General features: G+C 32.9%; 2 protein-coding genes across 2 annotated transcripts; both read left to right on the top strand.

Moving 5' to 3' along the window:
• LOC108663303 lies at nucleotides 4,622–5,374 on the top strand. The gene is made up of 2 exons (XM_018126928.1): nucleotides 4,622–5,050; nucleotides 5,162–5,374. Exons 1-2 carry the CDS (start codon nucleotides 4,622–4,624, stop codon nucleotides 5,372–5,374), a joined length of 642 nt encoding a protein of 213 aa, XP_017982417.1.
• On the top strand, nucleotides 9,492–16,726 carry LOC18590457. The gene is made up of 5 exons (XM_018126564.1): nucleotides 9,492–11,275; nucleotides 11,359–11,595; nucleotides 11,725–11,991; nucleotides 15,630–15,677; nucleotides 15,814–16,726. The coding sequence occupies exons 1-5, from the start codon at nucleotides 9,935–9,937 to the stop codon at nucleotides 16,486–16,488; spliced, it is 2,568 nt and encodes an 855-aa protein (XP_017982053.1). The 5' UTR covers nucleotides 9,492–9,934; the 3' UTR covers nucleotides 16,489–16,726.

A 25,532-nucleotide genomic window follows, 5' to 3' on the forward strand; every position in this document is an offset into this window, starting at 1 on the left:
TTTGTTTATATAAATTTATAATATATAAACTTAATTATCTAAAAAAAAGTTGTGAGATTAGAATAGTTTTGAAACTTAGCTATTTTTTTAAAATTTCATGCAACTAAGGACAAATTCATATAATTAATAAAATTGTGATTATTAATTAAATTATAAGGTCTTTTAATAACTATATTTTATATAAATTAGATTTATTTATAAAAAAATATAATTACTATTTTGTATATACACTATAATACTTTTAATATTTATTTATTTTTTATTTTATATTAATATTATAAAATTATAATTTATAAAATTATAAAATTTATATAACAAATTTTTTTTTGTGCTTATTAGAAAAACACTATTAACTTACTTCACAATTTCTTAATCCAAATGTGAAATGTTTATGTAATTGATGTTAAAAAAAAAACAAAAATTAAAAAATAAAAACCCTAGCCACTCCCTTTTTTTCTTTTTTTTTTCTCTTCTAGTCGGTAGTCACTCCTTGCCTCTTTCAGTCGAATCAGTCCTTGTTCAGTTGTTCTTCCCCAAGACCCCAACTGCCAGCCTACCACGCCACGCTCGGCTCTTTCATCAGTTCATCTTTTTTTTCTCCTCAGTCGTCCAGCCACAGCCACGCCCTGCCAACTACCTCAGTGTCGCCCCAAGCCCCACACCCTTGTTCTTCCCCAGTTGTCGGCTTACCACGCCATGCTCGGCTCCTTCATCAGTTCATCTTTCTTTTCTCCCCAGTAACCCAGCCACAGCTACGCCCTGCCGACTGCCTCGGAATCGCCCCAAGCCCCACGCCCTTGTTTTTCCCCAACTGTCGGCCTACCACACCACGCTCGGCTCTTTCATCATTTCATCTTTCTTTTCTCCCCAGCTGCCCAACCATAGCCACGCCTTACTGGCTGCCTCGTTGTCACCCCAAGCCCTACGCCCTTGTTTTTCCCTAGCTGTTGGCCTACCACGCCACTTTCAGCTCCTTCATCAGTTCATCTTTCTTTTCTCCCCACCCACCATTATTAACGCACATAGTAGCATAGTTGGTGAAATTCAAAATTGATCAGCTCATCTGCTGGTTATAAGCATATAGTATTTTGAGTTAAAGATATACAACTGCTTGATTTTCTTTCTGTTGGTTGTCCCTGAAGATTAAGCTATTATCAATTGATGATATTTTTGCTAGATAAAAGCAGATGTTGAAACAAAAGGGGAATTCATCAACAGTCTCATCCATAAAGTCTTGGTTGCAGCTCATACAGATATAAAAGATGTCTTGAAATTTATGGATTGGCTTGACAGCGAACTTTCGTCATTGGTAAAGTCTCAAATCTTTCTAGGTTGTTTGCTTTACCATTGATCTTAATTTGTATTCATGTCACTCTGCACAATAAGTCTTAAGTTAATTACCACCACCTGTATTTCAACTACAAGTTACGAGTACTCCAAAGATAACAAAAAGGGGAGATTAGTCTACAGTTTATCGGTTGTTCTCAATTCCAATAATACATAGCAGTGGTAATCTCTTTCTTAAGACTCCATAACTAGTATATAAGTTAGTAATAATGATCATCTCAGAATCTCCAGAAAGAAATTTAAATCATAGAGGAGTTTCAGTTTTTGCAGATTAAAAGTTCAATATTAACACTATTTTTGATATCTTCCAAGTGGACAGGGCAGTGTAGACACCTTTTTTTTTAATTATATAATAAATAATAAATCATAAATATAAAAGTAAAAAAAAAGTAAAGTAAAAAAAAAGGGAGCTGAAGCACGCTTGGCCTCTATTGTCAACAAAATACAGAGCATTCAATGCTCCCCAGACGACCAAGATTTGTGTGATCATTTTCGATGGATATGTTTTGACTTTAAGGCTTATGATTATCTAAAATTTTGGACAATCAAGCTTTGAAACATTTTTGAAACTCAGGCATAAAAGGAAAGCCGGATTGAAAACCAAGCCTGAGGAGGCTGAGGGGGATTTTAAAAGCCAGGAAAATCAATAAAAAAACAAAAAAAAACACAACAGCAGCAACCAAAAACCAAGAAAAATTTTAAACCCTTAGCAGCTAGAACCACAATCCACAACAATCAAAAATACATACAAAAAATATAAAAAAAAAAAAAAAAGAAGGATCGGCTTTAGAGAGAGTGCCAAGGTTGAGAGAGAAGAAGGCAAAGGATTTTGGTCAGATCTGGGGTGTTGTCGGTTCAAAGGAAAGGAAAGAGAGAGGAGAGAGATGCTGGCGTGAGGGTGAGTGGCGAAGGAGAAATAAGGGAAAAAAAAGAAAGGAAAGAGAGAGGAGATAGACGTCAGCGTGAGAAGAACGGTGTCGGGGAGAAGAAAGAGAGAAAGAAGAAGAAGAAAAAGAAAAAACAAAAGAAAGAAAAAGAAGAGTTGCGGGCTAAGAAGGGAGAAAGAGAAGCAAAGAAGAGGAAAAAAGAAAGAGAGAGAAAAAGAGAAAGAAGAAAAAAAAAAGGATAGCAGCTCCAAAACAGCACCGCATTAGTTGGAGAAAGGCTTCTCCCTCTCCCTTAGGTGGGCCAGTTGCTAGATTGGATCCGATGGGCTGTGCATAATTACTTTGGGTCATTATTCTGAGCCCAAACTAAGGTAAAATCTTTTTTCTTAATTGTCATATGGGCTTGTTTGCTGACCCAATATGATGTTGAGGAGCATTGTAAGTATAAGAAAATTAAGGAAAAGAATTAAGAGTGTTATTATGGTTAGAGATTTTGAAAGAATAAAGAAAGTTACAAGTAAATAATAGATGAACGTTTAAATTTAAATAAGTAAATATATTTATAAATGGAAAACATGGTGACCGATTTAGGTAGGAGGATAAGTCAATTTTAGTAGGCTATTAACTAGAATAAAAAGATAAAATACACATGAGATGTAAGGAGAAAATATAAAAAATAAAAAAAAAACAAAACAAAATGAAATAGGTGAGAATAAAAATAGAGTGTTTTATAATATAAAAAATGGGAGTAGATGGAAATATAGGAATACATATATTTAAATATATGATAAGTAATAATAAGATTAATAGAAATAGTTATTTAGTTATAAAAACAGATCCAAAAGTAAAATATATAGAGAAACAAAAAATACACTTAATTACTAAAAATAAATATATAAAAAATATATATAAATAAAATGTAATGGAATAAAATTGGTAGATGACAAGCTAGTTAAAAGAGATAGTTTTATATAAAATATAGAGATAATGAAAATGGGACACGATAATAATTATTTAATATAGATAAAAAAATCATGATACAAATATAAGAATTATAATTATTATAAGAAAAAAGGAAATGATTATTTGAGTGATTCCACCTTAAAAGATCAAAGAGTTACCTCTTTTGGGTGGACTACTTATGTGTGGAGTTCAAGACGGATTTTCATCGAAGCGTCGGGATAAATCCGAAATCTATACTCCAATACCCATTAATTCAAATAATGGTTGTTAAAAAATAATATACATTAGAAAAAATAAATAATTAAAAAATAATAATAAATAGGTAAGCAAGGCAACAAACCACCTTAAACTATTAAACATATTATTACATAAATTATGAACCAACTAAATCAATAAACGCAGTCATGTAGATATCATCATTTTATACTGTCATAGCATGCCCCATTCATCTTATTAATGGGGCGAGATTTTCGATCATGGGATTTCCTCGAAGAGCTCGTAAAGACGAATTCTTCCGAGGTATCCCTAGGTAAGGAAAACTTCGAGACTTTACCAAAGCGTTAGGATGGTCTACGAATGATTTTTCAATAAACGATTGTCGACCTCATCGTTTAAAATTGAATAAATCATGACATCATTTTACCACTATATCACGTGCATCTATGAAACCGACTAAAAGATTCAATTAGATAACATAATAAAGAATTAATTAATAAGAAAGATTAAGGAAACATAGGAATAAAATCAAGATAGGCTACAATATGATAACTTAAGATTAAATGGTACCGTTCGTGGAACGGGCGTCACGAAGGTGCTAACCCTTCTCCGTGCGTAACCGTACTTCCGAACCTATCTCTGACAAACGTGGATCAGTTCTTGTTCTATCAACAGACCTAAAATTAATTTAGGATTTCGTTGATTAGAATCGGATTAATAAGTTGTCAATCACACCTAAATAAAAAAAAAAAGATTGGTGGCGACTCCTAGTTATTTTATTTTCACCCACATCTGACGATCGACTTTTGGGACCCGACACATTACAACAGGCAGCCTCTGATATGAAAACCACAAATGTGAGACTCAAGGATACTGTTAACCAAGTAATTTGGATTGTCTTTCATATTTTGATTTCGGATGAAAGCTGATGTCTATCTTTTCCTTAATTTTCGCCATGTTTACTTTGATCTGTTCAGCTGAGGTCAAGCCGTAACTTTTGCATTGATATCATCCTCTTATGCATAATTCTTAGTATTGCTGTTTATTTATACAAGTAAGTTTCCTAATTTTACTTGAACTTTTGCATAGAGTATTGCACAGTGCAATTTATTTCTTAGGCAAAACTTCACTGATTAAATTGTTGCTAATATATTTGCATAGTTGCTTCTCATATTTTGTTATTTTTATGTTTCTAGGTCTTTTGAAAAATGGATGCAATAGACAAATGTGATGATAGTGTTAATTATAATTGCAATAAGACCCCCTCTCAATCGTCAACATATGTAGGGTCAAGTTCACAACAAGTACCTATAATTGAGCCTTCTAGAACTCCTACTAGTGGTAGTCAAGCTTTGATCTCTCCTACTGGAAGTAAACCTCCATTGTGTAGTTCAAGTACTAAATGTCGTCGGAAATTAACTTCAGAGGTTTGGAATCATTTTGAAAAGAAAAATATCAATGGGGAAGATGTGGCAAGTTGTAATTATTGTAAAGCTATTCTTAAAACCAATAGCAAGAATGGAACAACCGCTTTGAAAAATCACATGAATACTTGTGTAAGGAGAAAAAATTCAAGCATTGAACAATGCTTTGAAAAGCAAAAGCAACTTGGCATAGATACACAAGCTGATGGGAAGGTTCAGATTCAAAATTACATATTTGATCAAGACATTTGAAAACATGATTTGGCTTGTGTTATAATCTTGCATGAGTATCCGCTTTCTATTGTTTCTCATGTTGGTTTTAAGAAGTTTGTTGCTGGTCTTCAACCCTTGTATAAGATGGTTTCTCGCAATACAGTTAAAGAGGACATTCACAAGATTTATTGCTCAAAGAAATCCAAGCTACAACAGAGGTTTGAGAAGTTAAAAAGTCGAATAGCAATCACGACGGATATGTCGACTTCAAATCAAAAGAAAGGTTACATGGCTGTCACTGCTCATTATATTGACGAATCTTGAGAGTTGCAAAGCTATATCTTGAGATAAACAATTTTTATTCTAATTCTTTAAATTGCATTATTTTATAGATTAATGGTTTTATGAAAAAAATTTAAGCAAATTCATTAATATTATTTTGTGAACATGTAAATCTGTATATGTCCTAGCACCTCACACGATGGATTTTCTTGCTCAAGAAGTGATGAATGCTTTGACCGAATGGTATATAGAGAGCAAACTCTCTATTATCACTGTGTATAATTGCACCTTCAATGATGGTATAATTTCTATCCTAGTGAATCACTTGGGTTCTGAACTTTTACTTGATGGAAAACTTCTTCACATGAGATGTTGTGCACATATATTGAATCTTATTGCTAAAGATGGATTATCTATGATTAAAAATGTTCGTGATAGTGTAGTATATTGGTCAACTGGTCCATCTAGATTGGAAAAATTTGAAGAAGTGGCTCGTGAAGCTAAAGTGTCATATTCTAAAAAGTTGAGTTTAGATTGTAGAACTAGATAGAATTCAACTTATGTGATGCTTCGGACTGCTATAGGATACAAAGATCTATTCCTTAAGTTGAAACTTAGAGACAAAGGTTACTCTTGTATGCTTAGCGAGGAAGATTGGGAGAGAGCAAAAAATCTTGTTGACAAGTTGGAAATGTTTTTTATCTCACTACTTTTTTTTCTGGGACAGAGTATCCTACTGCAAATTGTTTATTTGTCAAAGTCGTAAACTTAGAATTACAATTGTGAATTGGATGTGCTCTGATGATGTGACAATTAGTGCAATGGCAAAGAAAATTTTTTATAAGTTTGAAAAACATTGGAAGAATATCCATATTGTGCTAGTTGTGGTGATTATCTTGGATCCTACGTATAAAATGAAGGTGGTTGAGTATTATTTTCCTAAAATTTATGGTGGTGCTGCAAATTATGAGATTGAAGAAGTTAGAAAAACTTGTTATGACTTACGTCAAGAATACCAGAGTAGATCCACCAATCTAAAACTAGAGTCTTCTCAGAGTTCATTAGCAACAACATTTGATGAATCACCTGAATCAGATGATTTGTATAAATTTCTTTATTCTTCTACTGATGGGCATGTGAAGTCAGAATTGGATCATTATTTGGAAGACAAAATTTTGCCATTCACTAAAACTTTTGATATTTTGAATTGGTGGAAGACAAATGAGATCAAGTATCCCACTTTGCAAATGATTGCCAGAGATTTTCTTGCTATTCCTATTTCTACAGTTGCATCTGAGTCAACCTTTAGCACTAGTGGGAGAGTGGTGAGTGACCATCGAAGTAGGCTTAAACGATACACTTTGGAGGCATTGATGTGTATTCAAAATTGGTTGAGGAATGAAACGAAAGGTAAATAAACTCATATTTTTATTTCATTTCTTTTCTTTAGAAAGTATCTATTATCCTAAGTGTTATATATATTCTTATTTTTTTTATTTGTGTAGGATCATGTATAACAAATGAAGATTCAATTGCCACGCTTGTTGACACTAACACGGAAGAAGATGATTGAATTGTTCATGAGCTTGCCTTATTGTCAATTTGTAATGTTGTTTAACTAGTTGTTTGGATATTTATTTTAATTATTTAAGTTTATGTTGTTGTTGTTTGGATATATGTGCTTGGTTATTTAAGTTTATGTTATTTGTTTGGATCTTTAGTTATTTAAGTTTATGTTGTTGTTTGGATATTTATGTATAGTTATTTAAGCTTATATCGTTGTATGGATATTTATTTTTAGTTATTTAAGTTTATATTTAAGATCTTTGTTTTTTATTATTTAAATTTAAATTTTATTATTTTTTTATTAATTTAATTAGTAGTTAATTTTATGAAATACATAGAGAAATATTATTGTTTATGTATACGGGTTCAGGTAATTAGATACCCATGAAGAAGATTTTAATAATTTTTTAATCTAATCGAGTTTTTAAACGAGTTAGGGTAATTATAGGGTAGTAAAAATATAATAGGGTTAAGGTTATGGTAGTAACTTTTAAAATTATTCGGGTAATTAATAGGGTTAGAGTAATTGATTTTTTATAGGATTAAGGTTCAGGTATTTTGAAATTATATGGTACTTGACTCGTTGACATCCTTAAGAGGATTTGGAAACTTAGAAATCTTCAAATCTGGCATGGAAGTTGGAAGAAAGGAAAAAGAAATGAAAAGATTGATTTTTTTTTTTGCTTTCTCAAATGTGCTTGTTAGAAAAAAAATGTAAAGAAGATTATTGTTTTCATAAATTGTTTGGTAACACCGGCAAGTTGGAGAAAGAAAATAAAGGCTTGATTTGAATAATATTTTTATTTTTTGTTTTTCTTTTTTAAAAATTAATAAAGAGTAAAATATAAAAAATAACAATGAATAAATTACAAAAAAATCAACCAAACACAGTTTAAAATTATTGTTTTTAATTATTATTGTACGTTTATGAGAAGATATAAAAGGTTTTTTTTTTTTAAAAAAAATCAGTATTATAAATTGAAAAACACTTAATTCAGCTTTTCTGTATTTTCATTTTCTTTTTACTCATCTACATCATGTATAAAAAACTATATTCTTTATACGTTTTTACCTTAATACTTTTTTTAAAAAAATTCAATTTATATCAATATATAATTATTATATAAATAAAAAATTCATCATTTTAAAAGAGTAATTACATGGTTTGATTTTGACGATATAAAAATAAATCAAACATCAAGTCAGGGATTAAAAGACCACGGAGGGACCACACGGCCCAACGGTGCTTGACGGATTGACTAAGTAGCTAAAGGACTAAACGTCAACCCGAGGGACAAGAAGTGAGACAAAAGGATTTGGGGGTTCTAATGGAAAATGGCAACATTAGGTTTTTGCTAGAAACTCGCGTAATAATAAAAGTTACCTTTAGCGACCCCCAAAGCTACCAATTATTCTTGTCTACCTCCCCTCGCGCACGTCTAACGATTCCCTAGCTTTTGGAATTTAAAACTATTTCCTCCATTTCTACCCAGCTTATCTCATCTTTTATCAGTTCCTCAACTCACGTTTTTATGCCGTGTAAATGGAATCAAAATAACCACGTTTTCCGCTTTGAAAATGGAACCGGTTATGACTCAACAACTTCTTACGTACAACTAAATATAAGATTTATAAAATCTACTGAGGATGCTTTTTGGAGTAAAAAATTAGAAATTATATAAAGACTTTTGCATATATAATTAAGTTCCTTTCTTCTTCTTTTTTTATCTTTTTCTTTTAACACTTGTAAATTTTGTTTCTTAAAAGAAAAATTAAGAGATTGAGTATCATTGCTGTCGAAACTCAACAAGATAATTGCGTTTTGTCTATATAACTATACACAACGCCAAACAATTCATCCCTTTTATGGCAAAGTAGTAGTGAACATCAAACTTATTTATCCTTAATTTTAATTTGAAATATCGTCATATTTAGTTTATATATTTATATACATATACATACATACATATATGATGCAATAGCTTAGGATATATATCCATTTATGCTGAAATTATCTTTGCAATCAAGCTATAATGAGATAGTTCTTTGTTACAAATTATTATATGATGTAGTTGATTAGGATTTGTACACCCTTTTTTGCTGTAACTATTTTTGTAATCTAATAGCTTTTTGGTACATATCATTACATGATATAACTGATTAGGATATAAACCCTTTTTTACTGTAATTATTTTTAATCTAATTATGATAATAATGAAACAATATATACTAACACAACAAATAAACAATATATATATATATATTTAATTTATTAAATTATGTATCGATACTTCGTGTGCGAAAGAATTGATTCCATTATAAAACTTGATAAAAACATTTATTTAATTAAAAGTGATATGGATAAAAAATCAATGTGACACAAATTTAATAATAAAAATAAAAAATAATTATTTTTATGTATGTAATTAATGAGAATTAAGTCAATAAATTTTGTGTATAGAAAATATATAAATTGTAATAAATAATTTATTAATCATAACATTAAAAAATAAAATCAATATTAAAAATTTTATTATGTAAGATCAAATTTGAGTAAAAATTTCTTAAGACTATTTCTCGTATCTCATCCCAATTATAAAATAACTTAATTTTACATAAACTCGGAATACTGATCTATGTACAATCCCTATTGCCGCGTGAGGTGTCGGTCAACTGAAAAAGCTCCTGGCCTAAGTTGAATATGGTGGGAGCAAAACTCAGACAGCCCTTTCCAACGCTGAACAAAACCGCGTGCGCGTGAAAACTCACGTGGTCTTCTTCCATTTTTAATTTAATTTAGTTTAGTGAAAGTCGTCCGGAGAATCCCAGAAACCAAACCGGGCCTCCCTCCCTGAGCTGCGGCTTCTGAATAACAGCTTTATGTCACTGACGATGGCTGAGTTTCCAATACCTCCACGCTTCTCGGGTTGCTCCTAACGCGGTTTACTAACTAAACCTTTCAAACGAAACGGAGGCCGATTTGATTGCAACAGACTAAATTTTGTTGTGGGAAATCACTTTGATATTCGGACTGCCATGTCGTTTCCAAGTCAAGAAAGTCAGAGCGAGTTCAACCACTGCCCAGATTTAACCGCTATGGTTCATAATGTAGATCAGACTCCTTTAGCCATTTCTCCGGACGACTTGACCCAGAGGTCCATGAACTCTCAGTTTCATCCTGACGTTGAAGTGGAGACCGGTTCTGTGGCACAGAATGGAGATGGGAGTAGTAGCTGGGGATTATCTTTCTCAGACATGCCGTTGGATTCATATTGGAAAGACCTTGATGTAGACCTCAGTTCTGTGGCACAGACTGAAGATTTGAGTCCGATGTCGACATCTAAAACAGACACGCCGCGGCCAGGAGGAGGCAATGCTAATGAGTTACCCCAGCAGTTCAATTCCTCTGACCAGCCATTGAATTCACTTGCTGGGAATTTAACTGCTGATCAGCTGGTGAACTCTCACGGAGACGTTGAAACGGAGGTACGGTGTTCTGAACCAAACCAAAGCCACCTGGATCATGAAGAAAGACCATCTGATCAAGCTTCAAATGGACAAAAACAAAGGGGTCGTAAACCAAGGGTAACACCAGTGGAAAAAGCAAAGAACCAACTTGATCAAGCAGGAAATCACTTTGATGTTCGGACTGCCATGTCGTTTCCAAGTCAAGAAAGTCAGAGCGAGTTCAACCACTGCCCAGATTTAACCGCTATGGTTCATAATGTAGATCAGACTCCTTTAGCCATTTCTCCGGACGACTTGACCCAGAGGTCCTTGAACTCTCAGTTTCAACCTCACGTTGAAGTGGAGACTGGTTCTGTGGCACAGAATGGAGATGGGAGTAGTAGTTGGGGATTACCTTTCTCAGACATGCCGTTGGATTCATATTGGAAAGACCTTGATGTAGACCTCAGTTCTGTGGCACAGACTGAAGATTTGAGTCCGATATCGACATCTAAAACAGACATGCCGGGGCCAGGAGGAGGCAATGCTAATGAGTTACCCCAGCAGTTCAATTCCTCTGACCAGCCATTGAATTCACTTGCTGGGAATTTAACTGCTGATCAGCTGGTGAACTCTCACGGAGACGTTGAAACGGGGGTACGGTGTTCTGAACCAAACCAAAGCCACCTGGATCATGAAGAAAGACCATCTGATCAAGCTTCAAATGGACAAAAACAAAGGGGTCGTAAACCAAGGGTAACACCAGTGGAAAAAGCAAAGAACCAACTTGATCAAGCAGGAACATCAGCTAAAGCTCGCAATGGACAGAAACGAAAGTCTCGTCAACCAATAATTCGCACAGAAGAGCAAGAACATGAAAGAAAAAGGAAAAAAAATGAATATGATAGACACTACCGGGCAGACATTAAGGTAAAAGAAATCCCTCTATTCATGTCCCGTTTGAGTTAAAGGATTTCACTAAATTTTCTTTGCTTTCTGTGTTGCAAATGGAGAATGAGTTAACGGAGCTGAGGGGACTCAAGGAGAAAATTGTGACAATAGTGTCCGAGTTAGAGGGGATTGATCAAAAGGGTTCACAGATTGACCGCGTGAGCCCTGATTTACAAAAAGGCCAACAGGAAGTGGTGGGAAACGATATGTCCCAGCAAGTAATAATTGATTCTGCCGATCGAGTTCCACCGATTTGGGCAAATGAAGTCCCAGTATCCATCTCGTCGGATAAATACGAGGTAATTAATGTGCTGTAATTTTCCCTAGTTACTATCACAGCAGTTTAATCAGTTGCTTTTAACTTGAACTTTGACTTGCATGGTCATGTTAGTTGAACTGATGTCAAGATGTACGATTTTTCTGACAAGGAAATGGAGGCCGACTGTCGTAGACTACAACGAATGAAATCCAAGTATGGTGAAATTGAGAAAATTGAATCCATGTTGGATAAATTCAAGAATTTGGAAGCCGAGTCACGTAGGTTCAAGCAAATAAAGCTCTTGTTTGGTGGAGTTGATGAAATTGAGCGCGAAATAAATAGGCTTAAGAAAATAGAGCTGCAGCTCGACAAATATAAGCAAATGGAGACCACAAGGGAAATGGACTCCTTTCAGGCATCTCCTGGTAGGCTTCAGGTATATTGTCTTGCTCGCTATCTTTCGTTTTGATCTGGTGAAAGGTTAAAATTCAACACTCTCATAGTCTCATTCTTCCACCCTTTTTATGATCTGCTTATATATTTCCTGTTTTTCCATCCCCCAGATCTGTCTTCGGATGGCCTCTTCATTGAACTTACACTCATATCACTAACATTACTTTTTTGGACACGAATTAATGCTGTGAGTTAATTATTTGCTGCACTGGAATGTGCCAGCAACTGGAGATTGATCAATCATGCTGTTATGAAAATTGTCTAAGAAACAATAAAGATAAAACTAAGAGAAATCAAGCAAGTAAAAAAATATAATAATTTATATGATTCGGCCTCTTATCTACGGAATGCAATTATTCTTTTATTATTGAGAAATTAAAGTACAATAAATTAACCTCTATAGTTTCCCAAACCAACCCAAAATCTCTTACACACTCTTTCTCAATAACCTTGTAAGAACACTCACCCAAACTACTTTAACTTCACCTAGAGCAAAAGATAGAGTTACAAGGTGTCTCTCTCTAAAGCTCTCAAAGCACTACTTGCAATTCTTAAAGTCTAAAGATCCACTTTTATAGTATAAAAGTCCAAAGTGTAATGTGATTATGACTCGATGTGGAATAAGAAGTTTAAAACTATACAATTACTCAATGTTGTACATAAATAAGAATCTTAATCAAATAAGATCTAGAATTCTAGTCAACCTAAAACTCAACAAATCTCCACTTTTGACTTGAATTCAAACTCCTTAAACCTCTTCCACCAATCGTACTTAATTACAATTTCCTAATTTCATCTATTTTTCAACACCCTGAACAATTCTCCAAGTATAAGACTTTCCCAATCATTAGCCTTTATAATTACTACAACTACACAAACCGAATCAAATATAGTCCAACACTCGATTCCATAAAACGGCCAGTGCACTTGTGTAACTATCAAGTCAATGGCACTAATTGACTTCGGAAAGGACCTTTATGACCCTTTCAATTCACTACTCACAAGATTTTTCATCTTTTCACCATCGTCTACACCATGGGAACCTTTCATCACCTCCTCGGTAAATGAAATCTTACTTTGATAGCTACCATCTCCTGTGCACTGTTCTCATCTTTTCAAAGCCTCACATTCTAGACGATATAAGTCATTATACAAATTTCCCCTTATCAGGACCATGTCGTCTTGTGTGACTTTTACCACTCCATCACAAACAGAATATCCATACCTTTTGGAGTCTAACAGGCTCAATGATATTAGATTCTAACACATCTATGAGTCATAGACCACACCACCCAAAGAATGCACAACTTCATTAAAACTTTTGATTTTCACCACTCCAAGACCCATGACCTTCACTATTGACTTATTACCCAAAGTAAAATTCCAAGCCACCCCTTCTTGAAGTAAATCAAAACAATCTTTTTGATAACATATGTGAGTTGCAGAAGCAGAATCTAAATATCAATCAAAATTTGCATCCATATTTTCTGATATTGCAAGGACATCACAATCATCACAATCATACTTTCATCCCTTTTTGTACGACAATCCCTTTTAATATGTCCATACCTTTTACATTGAAAGCATGGGAGATTGTTGGATCTAGACTTGCCACCCTTAGATTCCATACCGGTTGACTTCTTCCTACGAACCTCAGTTACCAATACCAAGCCACTTGGATATCTATCCCCTTCTTTACTTTTCTTTCAAGCTTCACGAGACATTAACGTTGCTTGTGCTTGTTCTAACATTATTGTATCCATCCCACATATCAGAAATTCCACAAATACCTCATAGGAGTCTTGAAGCAAAGTCATGAACAACAGTGCCTTTGCTTCTTCCTCCACTTTTACATCAACCTTTTTCAACTGATCAATGATCCCATCAAATTCATTCATATGCTTCATAAGGTCTCCATTTTCCTCTATCTTTAAGCGATATAACTTTTGCCTAAGCTGCAACTTGTTGGAAAGGCTTTTTGCCAAGTAAATCTTCTTTAACTTTGCTCACAACCTTGGAGCAAAATCCTCATCAATAACATGGTTAAACACATTATCTCCAATGCAAAGCCAAATAGTGCTCACACACCTTTGCTCTAACTCTGCCCATTTAACATCAGGCATGTCATTTGGTTGCCCTTCTTTTTTTCTTAGTAAGAGGCGCATTAATTCTTGCTACACAAGAAGATCTTTCATCCTTCTCTACCACTGCGTGAAACTAGCCTTCCCATCAAACTTCTCAATTGAAAAATTTATAGAATTAATAACTTTTGACATCCTTGTTGAATCTTGAATTTACCGAACCCGAAGCTCTGATACCAGTTTGTTATGAAAATTACTTAAGAAACAACAATGATAAAACCTAAAGAAATCAAGCAAACAGAAAAACACAAAAATTTATGTGGTTCGGCCTCTTGCCCACTTCCACAGAGTGAAATTGTTCTATTATTATTAAAAAATTAAAGTACAATAAATTGACCTCTATGATTCTCAAAACCAGCCTAAGATCCCTTGCACATTTTTTCTTAATAACCTTGCAAGAACACTCACCCAAAGCACTCTAGTTCCACATAGAGCAAAAGATAGAGTTACAAGATGTTCCTTCTCTAGAGCTCTCAAAGCTACTTGCAATTCTTAAAGCCTGGAGATCTATTTTTATAGTAAAAAAGTCCAAAGTAGAATGTGATTAAGACTCGACGTAGAATAAGAAATTTAAAACTATATAACTATTCAATGTTGTACACAAACAAGAATCTTAATCAAATAAGAACTAAAATTCTAGTCAACCTAAAACTCAACACATGCAGACAGCAAAAGGTGGCTGATCTTGATCGATTCGAGCAAATGAAGACTATGAATAATGGAATTAAGAAAATGGAGTTTATGTTGGATAAATTCCCTAAGATGGAGGCCGCGTTACAAGAATTCGAGCAAATAAAGTCTGACTTCGGAGGAATTTATAAAATCAAGGCCGGAATATATGAGCTTAAGAAAACTGAATCGCAGCGCGACAAACAAAAGGAACCGCAATTCTTTACAAAATCTCCTGGTAGTCTCCAGGTCTGTCTATCATTTTATAGATGAACAACAATGGGTAGGAGGCTAGATCAAAAATGTGTGACAATAATATAAATTTTTCGCTATATTTTGTAAAAGGGTTAGAGAAAGGAAGTAAAAAAAAGCCAAAGGAGAATAATGTTTTATTTCTTCTTTCCTCCCCTTTAGTGGGAAGAAAATAAAACGAATGTGCACTTTTTTAACGTTTTTATATGTAATCTTTTTAAAAGTGAAATTAATGAATAAACAATAAAAGAAAGGAAAATATTAGATATTTTTTTTAATTTTTCAAACATATTTTATAAAAATATTCTAATTCAAAATAAATAATTTCTATATTTTTTAAATTAAAATTATATAAAAGTTTTCAAATAAATAATTAATATACAGAAGCTCAAAATTAATAAGAAACATTAATAGAGTGCTCTTTTACTATTATTATTATTATTATATTGAAAGTAAAGATCAGTAAGTTACATTCTAAAGTGTGAGACCAAAATGGTATGTTCCCCAAATTTTAAGGATCATGGAAATAATTAACTCTATTCTATAATTTGCTTTCCAGGAGCAGCGCGGGATGCATTCATTAGACTTGAATAGCGACTCTGATGTGGTATGGTTATTGCGTTAATTGCACACACTTTCGTTTGTTGAGTGAGGTTCCGTATGTTCATTTTTTAATTTATTTCTGCTTTACACTAGTTTGTTTATTGTATTGATCTTTTCTCCGACTTGTGTTGATTGTTTAGGCCTCAGATGATGGAATTAATCTAAAGCCCCCGGCCGCTGTGGGGTGTTCAAAGACAATACATGACATGCAGTATTCTGATGCTCTTGTCACTAAATTTATGGCGAAGCTTGATGATGACAACGCTGTGAGCAACGTGGATCACTCCAGCTTTAAAGATTTAGATGGAGAGTGCGAAAAAGTTGGCAAGTATAATATCCCACTGTCTCTGGTCTCGACTGCAAGGGATATCATCAAGGCCAAAGATGATATCACGAAACAGAGTAGATTTGGTCATTGTGTTATTGAGCCTGCTTATATTTTGCTTTGTGCTACAACCAAAGAGATGAGAAATTTGCCGCCTGAACAAGTTACGGAAGAGATTATGTTAAAGTGGAGAGATGCAATCAACGATGCTAAAGGTCTTAGATGTGATACGGAATTTGCTATGAAATATTTGAGAAAATTTGCTCAAGGTTACTTTGGTCTCAAAGCAAACAATGACCGGAAAAACTTGGAACAGAGGATGACAATTCTAAAGACCGAAGAAGAAGTCTTGAAAAAGGAGCTTCAAAAGAAGACAAGTGAGATGAAGTTCCTGAAATCCAAACAAGAAGACTTAACATCTGAGCAATGCAAGGATTGTCTGGAATTCAAGAATCAAATTTTAACAAAAACTATTAGACTTTTTGATTAATTGGTTCTATGTTTTTTTTTTTCTTTTGAGTGATGTTAGGCCATACATCAGGTACAAAGCAGAGAAGTTGATACCAGTTAGCGGTAGAGACTAGAAAATAGGTGGTGTTTGGTACTTTACAATGCAATGTGATCACAGGTAATATGATTACAAGCAATATAATTGTAGAGAAAATAACATTACAATGTTTTGTATGCAAGCAAAATAATGATTAAAATGTAGGAAAGATAACACCGCAGTATTTGGTTTACAAGTACTTTACTGGTAATGTAATGTTAATTTTCAAAATTATCCTTATTTATTAAAATGCAAGTTTAATATACTTGTATTTTTTATTGTTAATTTTTATATAATATCATATCTTAAATATATTTTATTTTTATTTTTAATATAATTTTTATATTATATATTTTATTTTAATTTCTTTTACCTATATTATATAAATTTTAATTTCTTATATTTTATTTTAATTTTGATTTTTATATTATATATTTTATTTTAATATTTTTTATTTTAATTATAATGTTACAAAATATTTTTAATAAAGTAATAAAGTTGAAGAGTAAAAGTGTCTTTAAGAATATTGCAGAGTGCAATATAATGTGATTGCATTAGTTTTGGACTACAATTACATTACATGCCTTGATTGTAATGTGATTGCATTGCGATCTTACATTGCAGTGGTTTATTACAAAACATACACTGCAATGTAATTTAATTGGGTACATTGTAGGGAATGTGCTCCCATTTCTCTCATAGTAAGCGCTACCTTATATTTACTAACTTTCTATCCAGATGCTACTTCTGCAGAGGTTAGAGTTAAGAGGGATGCCATTCTCTTGTACCTACACCAATCGCTGTATGATTTATAAATACCACATTTCCTCACAAAAAGAATGGATTTGTACCATTGAATTTTGCTTTTGTTGTTTGTGCTTGATGAATTATTATACCCGTGCGTCATTTTGAAAGCACATCATGTAAAATAGCCAAGTTTTTGTTATTTGAATTATTGATTGTAATCTTGTTAACAGGCATCATGAATAGATTTTATTGACAAGATATTGTGAGATGGTAAGATTCATTAAGTTATTTCATCAATTCATTATTATTTAAATTGTAAACTATATTTGAGTATTTGATTTATTGATTGATACATGATCTCCTTATTTAGAAAAGAGGGTTCAAACCTCCCTCCTCCAATTAAGAAAAAAACTCCAAACAAATTGAAGATAACAATCATAAATTAACGACCTACTGTGAATTGAACTGTTGAAAATAAATGATGCCAATTAGTACTGCCCATTTAATATGAAGCCACGGATTTAAAATTAAAAATCACATCGATTTGAAGAACTCTGAAGTTCCGAATTTTGGGCTAAGATGAAGCTAAGGATAACCCATTATGAATGAGATCATTTCAACATGATCCAGCTCATTTAATATGGCTCTTTGACACCCATACGAGCCCAATGTCTTACGGCGGTCTGTCATCTCCAGTACCCCAATTCTACACCTGACTCGGTTCAGTCATCAAGGGCCTTCAAACCTTAATTACTCTTTTTTTTTTCTTGTCCTCTTTAGTCCAATTGAGAGTGGCTTAAATTTCCAATTCATTTCCAGGTGATTAATTTCAGATTTAAGAAACCCCTTTTCCAAATGGGTTTCTTTTAAATCTTGTTTAACTTTTCTTCTTTCTAATTTTTTATTTATCTTTATACTTAAAAAGCAATATGTTTTCCTTGTTTTACGTTCATTTTATTGATTCTTGAAGTGGGTTTTTGTCTGATATACGTATATGCTTTGGTCATATGAGAACATTAAGCTACAATAATTTCAGGCTTGGCTCTATGATTCTTATGGTATAATGCATGGTACATTTGCATCACTTCACTTAATTCTGAATTATGAATTGTGTGAAGGAGCTATGGTTTTCAATGTCATATCTTCTGTTTTATTTTGCAAAAATGTTTTCTATATATATATATATATATATATATATATATATATATAATATTATNTGCAAAAATGTTTTCTATATATATATATATATATATATATATATATATTAATATTATGGTTCTTGTTTTTTCCCTTTGTATCTTTTGTGATGGGACTAACAATACATGATGTATATTCTTTTTGGCTAGGCATATTGATGATGTTATGTCCTTTATGCGATTCATTGCCCTGAACCACACATAATGCTCTTCAGGAGATTTCTAGTAGTTAGTTGATTTTGATTATTAATTTATTCTCTTTAAGAATTATTTTACAACTTAATGCTACATAGAGAGTAATAAGAACAATTGAAACAAATGAAATATTATTTTATGCAGAATAGAACAATTACAGCAAGTGAAGTATTATTTCATACAAAATAATTAAAACAAGTAATGTATTATTTCACGTAAAACAATTAGAGTAAATAGAATACAATTTCATACAAAACATCTTAAGTTTAAATTGTTGCATTTATAATATTTTACATTTTTACTACATAAAGAATGACAAAGTTTATTATAGCGGTGTAAATTATAATTTTTATCATATTTTTAACATTTTATATTACTTATTAAAAAATAAAATACTAAAAAATAAAAAATTATAAAAAAAGAATATAACAATAAATATTTAAAAAATGATATGGACATAATAGCTCGTGGCTCAAGTGCCGCAAGGTGCAACATAATTCAAGCCACGAGCTACATCACAATCAAGGCCGTCAGCAATAACATAATTTGCTCGCGGTAAGTACACCACAACCTGCTGACGGCACAAGCCGCGAGTTACAAGCTAAATGGCGCTTGGTAAAAATGAAAAATAGTGCCGCGTGCATAAATAAGCAACTCGCACCCGGCAAGTACCGCACGCAAGAGAACAACTTGCTCTCGGTAAGCACAAATAGAAAAACCCACCCAATATCTGATGAATAAGTATAAGAAAGATTTAATTAATTACTCTCAAATACACACGTAAAATAAAAAGAAAAAAACATTTTAAATGAGTAGTTGTCAAGTTGGCAAATTATGACACTAGGCTCAAAAGTAATTTTTGTTAAAGACCCACTTTATTGGAGCTTTTCAATTCCATCATGATATTCGATAAAACATGAAACATTGTATTTAGCAATAATTTTTAATCATGCAAGGATAAAGATAGTACTTGTACTTTACTTTTAAATATTCTCATTATCTTTTCGGAAAAAAATAATGTACATTCTTTTTAAAGATAAAAAATCTGTTTTGTGCCCTAATATTTTTTTCCTTTCAAATTTGATTTACTTTTCTTTTAAAATTTTAAAATCTTTATTCTATTTACAAGTTGTATTATATCGCCCTAACTTTATACATGAAAAATTTCTAAATCTTATAATAAGAAAATTTTCATGCAGGGGACAACAAACAAGAAAATACACTAATGATTGTTGATAAAAAAAAAAAACAATGTAAAATTTTTCTTATGATCATCTAAAAAAAAGAAAGCCATTTCCTCACTCTAAATATTGCATAAGGTGTTATTGTGTAAGGCGTTACTACTTAAAGAGCTATGGCATAAAATGTATTGCCTAATACATTACAAGCGTTAAAGCGCAAAGTGTTACAATACATGGTGTTACAGTATAAAGCATTACTATACAATGCATTATAGTGCAAAATATAACTTTTTCCTAAATTAATGCATAATAACTTTTTAAATAAGAATTTTTATGTAAGGGGTAAAATATAGATAGTTGATTTGAGCTATTAACTTATTCTCTTTAAGAATTGTTTGACAACTTAGTGTTATACAGAAAACAATGAGAACAATTAGAACAAGTGAAGTACTAATTCACGCAAAATAACTAGAGCAAGTAAAGTATTACTTCAAGTAAAACAATTAGAACAAGTAACGCACTGCTTCACACCAAATAACTAGAGCAAGTAGAGCACTACTTCATACGATATAACCAATGCAAGTTAAATAACTACTTCATACAAAATAATCACTTCACACTAATAGCGGTGAAAGCAACTCAAAATAAGTGATAGGGTTCACGAATTACTTTCATCTTGGGATGTTTTGGAGAGTTTGGTTTGGTGGTTTAGATATATGAAGGTAGTTAAGAGGTCTTTCTCTTAACCTTTTCCTGGAATACAAGTATTTTTTCCTTTTACCTTGTTCTATTATCCTTGTTCACGTACACCTTTTTCTTTGAACTCCTTTTTGTATAGCTTTTTATGTATATCTTTTCTCTATTTTGTACTTTTTGCTCGAGAATTACTTCAACGACCACATAATGAGTTTCTAACCTTTACTCATTATATGCAATAAAATCACTATTTTAATATCCATATAATGGGTTATAGTAACGGTTACTCACATTAAAACTCTTCATAATAATACCATTGATTACACACATTAAAGCTTATTCTTGAATAACAGTCACTTCTAGCACTATATAGAACCTCCACAATTCATTTGAAGGAACTTCACTTCTCTTTAACTTCTCTCTAATTCTCTTCTATGTTCTCTAGCTATGCTCTTCTTGTTCTCTTTCGTCTGTCACGATACTCAGTGTTTTAGGAACTACTTCAATCTTTTTCTTCACCGTTTCAATTGCATCATTTTTACTTATTTGTAACACTTCTTTTTCTTATCACAAGAACCACCTTTACACCTATCAACTATCAGCAGCAATAGGAGAATCAGGCCCAGCAACCCATGCTTGCTAAGTAATTAATATTAGTGTCCATTAATCAGTATCTAGAAAATGGATGAAAAAGAAAAAAAAACGTTTATCAGTGTTTATGCATGGCATAAACAGTTTGAATGTCTTGGAATTCCGAGTTTGTAGTTTAATTCTCTATTGTGGGAGAATTCCATGTTAGGGTTTGTCTCATGCTCTTTCCACTACGGTGTGGATGACATAATGTCCTTGCTACTGCATCTTTAGATATAAAAATGCTTCAGATCTGGTGAACTGCTTAGATGGAGGTGATTAAAATTCTTCTTGAATGGTCTCATGGATTTCACTTTTATATGATGTAGCTCTCCAAGATCACAGGACTTAAATGATTCCTATGTTTTTCGATCTTGATTTTTCCTCCTAACACTACTTTGTACACTCAATTGTTTCGTGATCTAGTTTACTCCCCATTTTAAGTGTCTTTCTTAATGGATGAATTTCCAGGTTATAAAGTGGGATCTGTGTTTAGGGGAAAAAAAAAACAAATAATCAAATTCTATGGAAATTGGAAAGCTCCATAACATAAGTGAAAAAATTGTATTCTCCTCGTTTTAATATTATCTTTTTCATTTCCACTCCAATTACGATTTTTCTTTCTCTTCCTTTCATCTGTCTCATATTCCACCTCACCTCACCGGCTACAAAATCCGATCGCTGTGGAAATGTCTTTTTCATGAAAAAAGAAAAAAGCAATACTATTTTATTAATATAACGGCGGTAGCCTCGCTGACCATATACATTACTAAAAAAAAACACCACTATGAAAACTTTGCGCAAGCAAAGAATAAAAGAGAGAGAGAGAGAGAGAGAATATAATGTTGGTTGTCTCTCATGCACGACGTTTTTTACTTTTTTTCCTTTTTGCACAAGTTAAAAAATTGTGTGGTGTTAATTTCTTTGGCACAATTAAACAATAGGTACAAAAAAATTAAATTAAATTAAATTAAATATTAGTCTAACCATACAGACATTTAGTGTCATCAATAAATAAACAGCGTTTGGTTAAGAAATAGCAACGTAATAATGCCTTAAAAGGGGATAAAACTTCAAGCCAATAAGTTGGAATTGGGCGTACCATGTTAGGCAGCAAACACTTCATCCTGTGTTGCATGCGACCTAACTAGCCCCTTGTAGGTGCTCCGGCACGTGCAATTGGTGGCAAGGGAAGACCATCTCGCTGTCGAGCCATTTGGCTTTGCCACTAGCCTCCTAATCTTGTTGCAGCGAGCTTGCTGTGGCTCCTGTAGTAACGTGCAGGTCTGGGAACCGAACCACCAGACGTGATGAAAACACGAGGAGTTGCCACCAATCTTTTTTCCTTATGTGTGATTGATCATCTATTGACTCGATTCTAATCGACGAAATCTTAAATTAATTTTAAGTCCGTCGAGAGAATCTTAAACTGATCTACGTTGCTTAGGACTAGATTCGGGAGTGTGGTTATGCCTAGGGAAGGATTAACACCCCCGTGACACCCGTTCCATGAATGGTACCATTTGATTTTAAATGATCCTATTGGGGCCTTAATCTTTATATTTATTATGTTTCCTTAGCTACTATTCATTATTCTAATTGAGGTCGTTCTCCCGGATTGGCCCATCATACTGGTGGGATCTGGGGATGTTCTTTCACTTAGAGAATTATCCGAAAAATTCGCTTTCGTAAATTTGACGAATAAATCTCATCATCGAGGTTATCGTACGTTTTTAAAAAAATATTTTCATGAATGCAAACCTATTACGAGCAAAAGCCTTTTTATTAAAGGTGTTTCCCGAGCCCTCCCATCATACTAGTGGGACTCGGGGACATCCTTTCACCTAGGGAGCTTTCCGAGAAAAACTCACTTTCACAAGATCTTCGAAAAATCCCATCATTGTGAAGTTTATTATTTTTTATTTATTTTTTATTTTAAGTTCTCCTATGTCTTCCTTACTATTTCTTATGGATTTTCTTTCTCTATATTTCCCTTTATAGTTATACATATTATAAATTATCTATGTTTCTATGTTATTTAAGTAAACCTTTTTTTACTATTTAAATGATCTTTTCACTCCTAAATCTATAGCATGATATCTTATTTCATAATTATATATATTTTAATTCTATTTTTTTTATTATCTATCTTATTCCCTTTTCATAACACTTATTAATTTATTTAAATATATTTTATACCACTAGATATTTAAATTTATATCTTACACCCATTTATTGTTTTGAATTTTCCATTATTGACTATTTTAGTTATTTATTTATTTATTTATTTATTGTCATGAATATTACCATTTTCATAATTTTTATTTTTTTTATCTTTGGACGACTTAAATATATGTCATATCTCTTATATATGCCATATTTGTGTTTATATTTTGTTTAACCAATTTATTGTATAATAATTTTTATTTATTTAAAATTAAAAAAATCTCGAAACCTCAAAATCGAGGCTCTCCCATCGTACTGGTGGAGCCTTAATTTGGGTTCCGAACCTAGAGAAAATTAGCTCAAGATTGTGACTCCTTACGTCCCCGCCAATCATCCCATCATCAATATTGATTACTTAATATTCCTATGGTTAATATTATGGTGCTTTGAAATTCAATTTATATACTATCATAACTATTAATATTGACCCAAAACAAAGATTTTATTATTGTAATTAATGTTTTCTCTATCACACTATTTTAATTCTTAATAACAAATATTTACCTTTTTATTTGTTTCTCTTATAATATACCTTGTTATTACTTTTTATTTCGCTGAACATTTATTTACTTATTTTTGCATTCTTACCTTAACTAAATATATCCTCATAATGACATTTTGTTTATAGATTCACTTTTTATTTATGTGTATACTCTATTTAGCAAAAACTCTTTTTTTTTTTTACGAAATAAATAATCACCTAAGCTTATATATATTTTATATATCCATACATACTTTTTCTTACCTGGATCTAATTTTACTATAAAACAATTAGTAGACTTATATGAATAACTTAAACTTATTACCATCATTTCCTAACCATTTGTTGCATTTATTATTTATTTCATATACACATATTTTTTAGTTCCCTAAAGTCTACTATCTATTATGTTAAAGATTTTCACATTTTGCTTTCATATATTTCATTTTTCCTATGTATATAGTTCAGAAAATAATAGCACTATTATGACTAATAAACAAGAAATTAACATATCCCAACATCAATAGTCCAAACCCAAATCACTAGTCAGTGAGCAGATCCATTACCTACTGGGTTGAAACTGACCCACTACTCTTAGTGGATTTAAGCTCTGCTGGGCTAAGGCTGCCTCCGATCCGACCTGGGTCCAAACAATTCACTCCAACCACACCACTTGGGGAAAAGGGAAAAGTTTTTCCTTTTCCAGCCGTGCGACACCGTTTAGAGGCATTCTCTCTAACTACACAAGCCGACTTCTTTACTTTTTTACTTCTGTCACTCTTTCTCCTTTTTCTCTCTTTCTCTTCTAAAACAAATCTCCCTCGCCCCCCCACTTTTTCCCTCATCTTTGCTCCTCTGCTAGCTTTCTTACACACCTCACCGATGGCAACTAAACTCCCAAACCAGCGACACCGACCAAATCTTCTCTCTTTCCCAAACCAACGACGTCGACCACTCAAACCAGCTCTCCCTTCACCCCCCCAAATCGGGCTTCTCTCTCTGTCATTGATCTGCAAATGGCTCCCCGTGAAACCTCTAGATCTTTCCCAAAAACTATAGATCGGCTCTCCTTTCACCGCCCAAATCGAGCTTCTCTCTCTTTGTCGCCGATCTGCAAATGGCTCCCCATGAAACCTCTAGATCTTTCCCAAAAACTGTCGATCAGCTCTCCCTTCACTGTCCAAATCGGCTCTCCCTTCACCACCCAAATTGAGCTTCCCACTCTCCAAGCCGGTTTCTCTCTCGTTGCCCGAATTGAGCTTTGCTCCCCTCATCGGCGTTACTGTAAACACTGTAAAAAAGAAAAATCATAATTAATTAAAAATAAATGAAAAATAAACAAAAAAGAAAAAAAAAAGAGAGGTAGTCCGCACCCTGCCAGCCACCACCCTCACCCTGCCAGACGCGAAAAATTCACATCTGGCAGGGTAGTGGGAGCGTGTCCCCTTCAACCCAGTATAAAGGGGGCACTGTAGCACTCATCCGAGGGGGAACCAAAAAACGAGCCAAAAATCAAAGAAAAAAACCTGCAAATAAAGGAATTCCTAGTTTTCTAGCAGCCACAACTATCCACAATCCAAAAATAAAAAATAAAAAAAAAGAGACCAAAAAATCATCAAATATATGCACAAAAAG

Source organism: Theobroma cacao, chromosome 9, assembly GCF_000208745.1.
Source record: "Theobroma cacao cultivar B97-61/B2 chromosome 9, Criollo_cocoa_genome_V2, whole genome shotgun sequence".
In the NCBI taxonomy this organism is placed as follows: domain Eukaryota; kingdom Viridiplantae; phylum Streptophyta; class Magnoliopsida; order Malvales; family Malvaceae; genus Theobroma; species Theobroma cacao.

Bases quoted from the DNA above. Each gene is read 5' to 3' on its own strand.
- LOC18590457 (XM_018126564.1), top strand. From the start codon at position 9,935: ATGTCGTTTCCAAGTCAAGAAAGTCAGAGCGAGTTCAACCACTGCCCA. The intron at 11,276-11,358 runs GTAAAAGAAATC...TTGCAAATGGAG, and splicing joins ACTACCGGGCAGACATTAAG to AATGAGTTAACGGAGCTGAG. The intron at 11,596-11,724 runs GTAATTAATGTG...TTTTCTGACAAG, and splicing joins TCTCGTCGGATAAATACGAG to GAAATGGAGGCCGACTGTCG.
- LOC108663303 (XM_018126928.1), top strand. From the start codon at position 4,622: ATGGATGCAATAGACAAATGTGATGATAGTGTTAATTATAATTGCAAT. The intron at 5,051-5,161 runs GTTCAGATTCAA...GTTGGTTTTAAG, and splicing joins ATACACAAGCTGATGGGAAG to AAGTTTGTTGCTGGTCTTCA.